This window comes from Erinaceus europaeus, chromosome 20 (genome assembly GCF_950295315.1).
Source record: "Erinaceus europaeus chromosome 20, mEriEur2.1, whole genome shotgun sequence".
NCBI lineage: Eukaryota > Metazoa > Chordata > Mammalia > Eulipotyphla > Erinaceidae > Erinaceus > Erinaceus europaeus.
Genome location: NC_080181.1, coordinates 4513798 through 4524106, shown reverse-complemented (window position 1 = coordinate 4524106; position 10309 = coordinate 4513798). Strand labels below are relative to the sequence as shown.

Sequence of the window (10309 nt, the reverse complement as noted above, 5' to 3'; positions counted from 1 at the left end):
CATTAGAGAAATCCAGTTGTAAGAATGAATATAAAACAGCCCCTACAGTTGTATGTTTTGCAAGTCCCCTTTGCAATCAGTTATTTATCATTCTCAAAGATATCTGTTTTCCATTCTTACTGGCAGGGTGACTGATTGGATTTGTTTATTAAATGGGCCAAGTCAAAGTCCATCTTCTGAAAACATTGTTAGAGTTAATTGGAGAGTGTTTCAAGGCTTGAATTTGGGAACTCAACTTTGAAAAGGGATAATGACTGCAGATGTGGAAGCAAAATAACATGCTTTCATTGCTCTATTTCTTGAAACTTTACTTCTTTTCACATTTTTTTTTTTCTGTGTGTGTGTGTGTGTGTGTGAGAGAGAGACTAGTCTAGGACTAACTCATATGAAGGCACTTTTGACACTGTTATGCTAACTGCTATTTTTTTTTCAATAATGAGAGAACAAGGATATCAGCAAACTGGCAAAATAATATGGGGTTTTCTGCTAACTTGATGAAATTTTAGGCTAGCAGATACTATCTTTGTCTTTTTTTTTTTTCCTGATAGGGACATAGAGAAACTGCAAGGGCAGGGGAAGATGGAGAAAACAGAGAGGGAGAAAGAGAGATACCTGCAGCACTGCTTCATTGCTCATGAAGCTTTCCTCTGTAGTGTGGCCAGTGTGGGGCAGGGGTTTGAACCCGGGTCCTTGAACACTGTAATGTGTACATTCACCCAGGTGCACCAACACCAGGCCCACCAGATACTATCTTGGAGAGCATGAAGTACATACATGTATATGACTCTAAGTGCCTCCTCCTCCAAGTTGGAGGTCTAAATGTTTATGTATTTCTAGAAGTGTCATCTAATGACAATCCCTATGCCTTTGCTTCCTCTTTTCGGAGCCCTTGGATTCTAAGTCTTCTTTACTAGTTTGGATGCATTTTCTTTTTCTTACATATGATTTTAAAAATTTTTTAAATTTATTTATTGGATAGAGACAGCCAGAAATTGAGAGGAATGCGGAGAGAGAGGGAGAGAGACAGAGACACCTGCAGCCCTGCTTCATCACTTTCCCCTTGCAGGTGCCGACCAGGGGTTTGAACCCAGCTCCTAGCACATTGAAACATGGGTGCTCAACCAGGTGCGCCAACACCTGGCCCCTCTGATGCATGTTCCTAACATCCAACTTGAACAAAATGGCTCATGAAAGTATCTTCCTCTGCCTCTTTGTCTCTAAGGAGAGTCCTACAAAGGGGCTGTGCTATTCTGCATTCTTACCAGGACTGTGTGAGCGGTCCGGTGGCTCCACAACCTCCCTAGCATTGGTGTGGTCCATGGTGGAGACCTCGGCCATGCTAGCAGATGTATCCTACTATTTTGACTTACACTTAGTTCCCCATGATCTATGCTGTGATAGACCTTTCTGTGTGTTTATTTGTTTTTTATATTTATTTATTCCTTTTTGTTGCCCTTATTGTTTATTGTTGTAGTTATTATTGTTGCTGTTATTGGTCGTTGGTTCACTTTAAAATTGGGTGATTCTCTTATTACTGAGTTTTAAGAGCTCTTTGTTCACTTTGGATAACACTCCTTTATCTGATATGTTTACTGCAAATATTTTTTTTTCTCCTGGCCTATAAATTATTTTTTTTATCTTAACATTGTCTTTTTCAGAGAAGAGTTTTTCATTTTAAGGAAGTTGAGGGAGTTGGGGAGTTGGGCGGTAGCACAGCGGATTAAGCGCAGGTGGCGCAAAGCGCAAGGACCGGTCTAAGGATCCTGGTTCAATTCCCTGGCTCCCCACCTGCAGGGGAGTCACTCCACAAGCTGTGAAGCAGGCCTGCAGGTGTCCATCTTTCTCTTCCCCTCTCTGTCTTCCCCTCCTCTCTCCATTTCTCTCTGTCCTATCCAACAACGATAGCATCAATAATAACTACAACAATAAAACAACTAGGGCAACAAAAGGAAATAAACAAATGAATATTAAAAAAAATACTTCAAAAAAAAAAAAAAGAAAGAAAGTTGGGTGGGGGTAGATAGCATAATGGCTATGCAAAGAGACTCTGAAGCCTGAAGTTCTAAAGTCCCAAGTTCAATTCCTTGCACCACCATAAGCCAGGGCTGATCAGTGCCCTGGTAAAAATAAACAAATAAATGAATAAATAAAGGAAGAAAGTCCAGCCATTCCGCTATTTCTGTGATGGATCATACCTCTGATGTTGAAATGGTATTACTGTATCTAGGTTAACTATGTTCTCTTTGAAGTAAGAGAGTATAGGTGAGTTTAGGACTGCAGAAAAAGACCTAAATTGGAGGTGAGAGTGTTTTGCAGACACCTACCACAGGAGATGAGAAATTGTACCCAAGCATCAACAACTACACTGTAATTCATTAACCCCCATAACTTTATGGATTGAAAAAGAGTATAAGTCTTCCAACTTTGTTGTTCAATGGACAGTTGCAGTTCTGTGTCTTTTGCTTCTATCTAAAGTTTATAGTTGGTTTGTCTATTCCCAGAAAATAATTTACTTGTAGTTTGATCAAGGTTGCATTCATTCACTCTTTCTAAAATAGAGAATTTCCTTCAGTCTGAAGACCCACTCTCTAGCACAATACACTACTTTTAGAAAGTAAAGCTTAAGTTGCGCGAGCGAGGATACTGCACACAGTACTTTCATTGCCTTCCACTAGCTGGAACTCAGTCATCTATCTAACTTAAACACAGTCTAGGCGTTTTGGTTTCCCTATATGAGTGATGAGAGGAAGAAATAAGATCTGGCAAGCTGAGTTCTGTCACGTAACTGTTGTTTAGAGTTGGAATACTTCTAAACTGTTGCAGTGATGTTACTTATTTATTTAGCCTCCAGGGTTATTGCTGATAATAATCTTTATTAGTGATAAAGGTCAAGATGGGCATACCTATGTTTCCTGATAAAAGATTCACGGGTATTTCACAATACCGTAACTACGGCTGCTAAGGAATCTAAAGCAGGTGCTTTTTTTTTTTTGTTTTGTTACATGATGCAAATCTCAAGGTTTTGTTATGGTAAATTAAGTCACCCTAGCACAAATTCTGGTAACAGTGTAATAAATGTCCACTTACCCATCACTTGGCTTCAGAAATACTTATCATTCAACTTCTTTCATGCATTCTGCTTCCAAATTGAATGGTATGTTCTAAGGCAAATTCTAGAAATCACGTCATTTTTATCAGTATATACTTTAGTACATGTCTCTGAAGATGACTTTTAAAAAAAAAGTAATCAATACTATTTTCTACCATCATTTTCTCCTCCCTGACACCCAGTCTATATGCACAATTTCCCCCATAATCACAAAGGTTCACATTTTTAAAAACAGTCAGTTTGTTTGAATTGGGAATCTAACAAAGTCCACCCATCCACTGTTTATACTGAAACTGCTTCTGTGTCTATTTTAAAACTATAACAGCTTCCTCCTCCACTTTCAACCCACATGGCATTTATTTGTGAAGACGGGAGTATTTTGTCTTGCAGGAAACTCCCATCTGAGGATTTAGCTGATTCTTTCCAGTGGTAGTGTTTCTGCTTTCACATTCTCAGCACTTCCAAATAGATAATAGATGTACAGCTTTGAAATATTCAGGATCAAAGTAAAATTCTTTTAGAGCAAAAATACTGGAGAGACAGTGAGAGAGGGAGACAAAAATACTGGAGAGACAGTGGGAGAGAGAGAGAGAGACCGAGAGAGAGGACTGTGTGTCCTGCTGTAACTTGTCAGGATATGCCCAATGTCTGTGTGATGACACAATATGCAGGCTTCAGTGGTGGCAGTGAACTTTCTACTGAAATGCCCTTCACCAGCATTTGACCCGGTGGTTTTATATCTGCCGTGAATCACTAAGTATTCCTATTTATAATTTTATAATTTATAATTTTATAATTTCATTCCTTTTGCATTAGGTATCTGTTCTTACTTTTATTTTTATTTGTTTCAATGGAGCTGTGCTATGGTGCCTCTCCCTCTCCCGCTGATACCGAGGAAAAAGAAGATTGTATAGGAAGCAGTTGGAACCATACAGGCACAAAAAGCCCAACTGGGATTGTTTTTATAAAGTAGCGCTGCCAGTCATAAACTATTTGATTTTTCCTAAATTCAGTCCTTATGGGAAAGAAAACAAATATTTAAGTATGCCCTCTTTGTATTTTTTAAACAGTACTCATATGTGTCCGTGGTATGTGTGTTACTGTGGAATCATGAATTTTTTTCTATTGCATGTGTTTTAAACCATTACTGTCATTGTTATTTTTGAGTTAAAGTTGTCTTATCTTTTTTGCTTGGGAGCTGCTTAAGCTGGACTTTTGTCATGACTGTGGCGTTTCTATAGGCAGAGTAAGAAGTCCCCAGCTCACCTTGTGTATCTCCTACCCGAAACATTTAATCGAAGTTTCTTCAAGCAAGTCCTGATTCCTTTTAGTGGTACATGAAATTTGGACCCCGTGATTTCTGTACTATTTAGTCCTGATGTCTATGACTTTTCCACTAAGGGCATTTTTCACTGATCTTCTAGGCCTTCTCACTGATCAATGCTCTAAAAAATAGATCATTTTGAAGAAAATTATTAAAGTAACTATGAATATGCTCATATTAGTAAATCTAATGCTAAAGGTTTTTTAAAACTGAAAACATTGTATATATGCATCTCTTATCTTGATGCTTTACTCTTCTAAAACCTTCAACATTTATACATATACATTGGCTAGTTCAAATATGATTCTACTAGTTAAGACAGTAACAAGAAGAGCCTTGAATATAGCTTAAGGTAGGGGTGCATGTGCACGTGTGTGTGTGTGCGCGTGCGCACACATGTGTTTTGTCTTCATGCTTAAGTTTCACTTCATTAGAAATTTAGTATCAAAATTCAAACATGAAATAATCATGTATGCGTTTATAATGATTATATAATGGACAATTTAAACTTATGAGCCACTGAGCTCATATGTGACTAGGTTATTTTCCATTTATGCTCAGTTTTTGGAGGTTGTTACGTTTTCCTTCACTTGGTTTCACTTATTGTAAACTCTGAATGGAAACCATGGTACAAACACACTGAGAAGGAGCTTGCTTACACACATTTGCTGTCTTCTCTGAGAACCTCCCCTTTTTAACGACTATGTTCAGTCTTTAGTTCATTTATTTTAGAGAGTATTAATAAGTATTTTAATACAAGGATTCCCTTCTTCTAACAAAAAAGGCCAATATGTTCACTATTCTGCACCTTGTTTATTTATTCAATAGTGCCTATGTTGACAAATCAACTTTAGGGGTAAATCTTTAGGCTTGGGATTGGTTGGTCAGCTGGGTAGACCCATATGAAAACTTCCTACTTACCACTAAATTCCTTTCAGTACCATTGACTCATTTTGTGTTTGAGAAGAAATTGAAAGGAGGGGTTCCTTTCTGCCCTACTACACTGGAATTCTCAGGAGATTTAGATGATGAAGCCTGTTTGTGGAGCCTGTTGTATAGGAAAATTTCTAAACTGACAGTAATTTATCATCATCGCTTACTTGACATGAGCTAGCTATTGTTATAAGCACGGGGTGGGGGTGAATCTTCAGATGAGTGTGAAATGGTTCCTCATGAAGGGTTACGAAGCGGGGACAATGGAGGATAAACATATGCAAACAGGTTACTGTAAGCTCATGTGATTGCTGGCATAGTAACACAGCACTGAGTGAGCACACAAGTGTGAGCAACTCTACAATGGGAACTGTACCCAGAACAAATGGCCAGGCTGGACCGACCTAAGAAGCAGAAGTTCCCTTCCCTGAGAAGAAAGGAGCCACGAGTCTAATGCTAAATGCATTCCATTTGGACCTGTTTCTTTGTGTTTTTGTTTGTTTTTTGACAAAAACTTCAATTTTCAAGTTGGAACTACACAGACATCTATGAAGGTATTTGAATCTTAGATCTTAACAGCATGCAGAATCCTTATAGAATAATCTCTTTAGAAATGCAGAGGCCACTGTATTCATAGAAACATAAAGATTTGCATTAGATAAATAATGCCATTCATGTAGTTGACAGGAGAGAAGATAAAAGTCAATAAAAAGAGAATTATTTATTAAAAAGATCTAATGTTACAAGATCAGTACACAGAACTATTATCTGACTGTGCCTTCCACATGATATGTACCATTATATATAGTATATATACAGATTGTATACAATATATTTAACGGTTTGACATGGGGCCCACAGTACCTTCATTTGGGTATGCAAAGCATTCATCTTCATGAAATTTTTAATTATGGGGGGTGTTTTTTTTCTTCACAGTTCAATTAACATTATATAAAAATACAGTCTCTTTAGTGGTTTAAGACTGCGCTTACTATACCAGCCAAGAAAAAGCTCAATTAGTATTGCAGCTGAAAAGAATGTGCCTTGGTCTGGAGTGCTGTTCAATTTTTCTTTTACAAAGTAACACGTATGGAATACATAAGCACATAAACATTGAAAAACCTGCTTTTTAAAATAGGCTTATAGCTGCAAAATACATGTTATATCTGTGTTGAGTAAAAACATCGCATATTTTTATTTTGGAAAGAATACAATGCAGACATTCTGTAAATATTCTGTCAGCTATGTTCCATCCGTCAGTTGGGTAGGAATACTAGTATGTTTGAATTTGCCATCTACTGATGGGCTGTGTTTTGTAAGAATATCAGTAATAGTCTGATTCTTAAAGTCCTTCACTCAGTCTAGTATATAACATCATGAGAAAAAAAGGAAAAGAGCTTGATTCATGAGATATGAAGCAAAAATCAGCCTCCACTTTAAAATATTCTTGCTGCATTTTTTTCAGGTGTGGAATCTACTGCTGCAAGGTACACCATGTTCAGGAGAGATGGTACTTTATCTGCTAAACAGTAAGTATCTCTCTAGGTGCAAAGTCCAGCCACTCCACAGAGGTGCTCGAGAAAGGCCACTTTGCTGTGACTATTCAGAGGCTTGGCTAGTCACTATCATTAGTAGTTTAATAGTATAAGCTGCTAAGTGAAGCCGTCTTTTAAATAATTTCTTGTTTGCTTAGGGTTTGGGGGGGCATAACTCCACCCAAAGAAATTAAAGAAGCAACAAAAGTAGGCGTATTTTATGTCTGAAACTGGTCTTGTAGGATGTTTAGAACAGAGGTTACTGTATTCTTCCACTTCACAAGAACTAACCTGAAGAGCCAACAGTGGAAGCTCAATTTGCTTGCTGTTAAAGAATCAAGTTGAATAAGCAGGTTTACAATTTGCAAAAGAAAAGGAACAAGTTGCTTTATGGTCTCATATTAATTAGCATCACCTGTAAAACTGCAGTTTCTCCAGACTCTTTAGGAATATGACTTTGCAATAACTGTCCCTGTAGGCATCTTCAAACTCTGGCACGGTCTCATGTTTGCTAGAACCTCTGTAAGATATCAGCAAACAGAAAACTTTCATCTCACTTGCCAACAGCTACCCCTTAGGTTCAAGTTGACTTCACTTACATAATAGCAGATAAGATGGGTCACCTCCCAAACAGTGGACAGTTCTTCCACTAGCTGAGCTCCTCTACTGAGGTCTTGTTTCCACAGATTAAGTTAAAAATTGATTTAGCCAGCCAGTCCTCATGATTTTAGTAGTGGGTTAGATTTTTATAAGTAGTAGATGATGCAGGACGCTTAAAAATATAAAAATGTATGTGCTATGCTTGAACCACTTTATCTTAAAAGATGTACATAAGCATAATTATTTGCACAACCAAGTTTCTTTGTCTTTAAAATTATTCACAATTAGAAAGAAGCTTGGATCTAACTCAACATCTGCTTTGGAAGCAGGTAGGGAAATGGGAAAGTTTTCTCCCGTATTATTTCAGTTTCAAGTTAGTACATTTGGCGGTTTTTCAGGGTCTCCAGTTTTTAACGATCATGTATACTGCTATGACTTAAGCTATTTTTAGTTATTAAAATTAAAATGTGTACTGTATTTTCAGCTAGATAACCTAGTACTTGATGAAAACAACAGCACTTAGATTTGCTTGGACTCACTTTCTATTTACCTTGTACTGCTGTAAAAGCCCTATTCCCTACTCAACAAACTTGCTCTAGAGTGCATAAAGAATAGCACGACGATAAATTCTGCTAGTTCACTATGCAGTCACATCATATTTTTTGAGAAAATTATTGTGTACTTATCCTACAATGGGCCATACAACTCATTTTCCTTTTCATTTCTCCTGTTAGTTTGTTAACTGGAATAGTCATCTGAAGGGAAAATGAAAAACACTAGACTCGGAGTCACCTTAAGCAAGCTGTCTGTTCTTAGTTTTGTATTTGTGTTTGTCAGATCTGCTAGCGACCAACTTGCTAAGAAATGAATGCCACATACTCAGAGTCATCAGATAGAAAATCAAATCTCAACATATTAAAGAAGTAAAGAATACATCTGACAGAAAGAGCATTTGTTTACAAAAAGTCTATTACATACAATCTGCATATCTGTACTGGATCAAGCACTGTCCTCTCTTTTCACAAAGGCCAAAGAGTAACCTGACGGATGAGGAGCAGCCCCAGCCTCCTGGGAATTTACCAGGTAGAGAGCCCCCGGGTCCTTAAAGCTCCTCTCAAGGTTCCAGATCTCCACTCACGCTACACTCAGGTGACTGCTGTTACCAAGCTAAAACGAAGTAAGTCTGCATTTTCACCAAGAGGTCGAAGGAATCATCAACGCGAAGAGCAGCGTGACTGATGAAGACGTGGAGAGGCTGTGGAGGGTCGACTGAGCACTGGTGATTTTCCCCCCTGAGAACAGAGAGAAACATCAAATACAGTTGATCACTTAGGCTCTGCTTGAGCTACGGAAAAGTCATCTTTTTAAGCATGTGAGACAGCTGGGTGTAACATTCAAACTGTTTTTTTTTTTTAATGTTTATTTATTTTGGATAGAGACAAAGAAGAATGAAGGAGACATGGAGGGAGAGAGAAAGAGAGCCTCCTGCAGTTCTGCTTCACCATTAGTGAAGCTTTCCCCCTGCAGGTGGGAACTGGGGGCTTGAAGCAGGGTCTTTGCTCACTGTAATATGTGGTCTACCAGATGCATCACCACCTGGCCACCTGGTCCTGTTCTTAATGAGAGTGTTCTTCATAACTGTACAGGGAGATTTTGTTGGGGCTTCCCAAAAGCTACAGGGAGTGGTACAAGTGTCTATGCATGTAGTCCAAAAGGTGATGCCATTCTAACAGTGCTTATCAGTTGGCCCAATGTCATTATTATCAAAGACGCATGATGGAAAACAAATCCAGATATGAGAAAAAAATTCTATAGAGCATATCGTTTAGGAAATGGAGCAAAGATAATTAGCACAAGTTTGTGGCAATGTCATAAATTAACAAATTCATTCACTGTTTCAATTTAAAAATAATAAACCAATTTAAAGTTAATTTATTGATGGGCCCTTTAACTGATATGAGTGTTCCAGCTGAGCTGAAGGACATTCTATATTCTCATCCCAAGCTCAGCAAACGAGAATTATCATTTATCACTGCTGTCTACATGCAGGAAACATTCTTCCTTTTGAGATCAAAACACTGTGTTTACTGTGTACACTATGCACTGTAGTAGTTTCTTGACTTAACTGACTAATCTGTATATTAGACTTTGCAGATACTTGGTAAGAGCAGAAGAATCTTTTTCTGGGCAACACACACACACACACACACACACACACACACATCACAACACATCTTTGAAAATGTTGACAGGTAAGGCACTAGTAAAATCTATTAATCAACACTCTGGAGAATGTTACATATATTTCGACTTGAAAAAAACAGGGTGACTGTGAGGTACATAAGCACATATGAGCTATATGAGTGGTACCTGCACACTTCATAAATAACAACTGTAAATAGCCCCTTTCCATTTATTTGAGAGAGGCTAGATCCTTATTAAATCAACTTACATGACACTGGTACAAAAACCTTTCCCTTTCCGAATGCTAAGTAGGATCTGCCTCTCAAATTCGCAGAGCGTTCACAAAGCCAAATCTGTTCTGTTGGTGTGGCCAAGCAAAAGGCAAACAACACTGGGCAAAGTTCGACTCCTAGTCGTGACATGAACCACTTACTGCACTTGGCCAGGCCATTAGCACTCCTAGGCTTCCAGTGTTTGGCAGTGGCAAGAATGAAAATAGGTTGTTGCTCATGCTGTGGGGGTCTATGTTAGTTGACAGTATGAAAGTTTGCTTTATTGTAATTGAGTAGGCCGCACTGGTCAAAGTGTTTTAACTAACGCATCAAAGTTGGCACTTTTTAAAAA

General features: G+C 38.2%; 1 protein-coding gene across 3 annotated transcripts in view; it reads right to left on the bottom strand.

The window, feature by feature from the left end:
* Positions 1–6068: 6068 nt before the first annotated feature.
* CNTN5 (contactin 5) overlaps positions 6069–10309 on the bottom strand; it is a 906057-nt gene continuing 901816 nt past the window's right edge. For 2 of the 3 annotated variants that reach the window (XM_060179713.1, XM_060179714.1), the window contains one exon: positions 7602–8793. In XM_060179713.1, the coding sequence (XP_060035696.1) occupies positions 8693–8793 (101 nt within the window). In that variant the 3' untranslated portion in view covers positions 7602–8692. Of the gene's footprint in view, positions 7422–7601; positions 8794–10309 lie in introns of those variants that run through there. The other variant, XM_060179715.1, reaches the window with a different exon arrangement.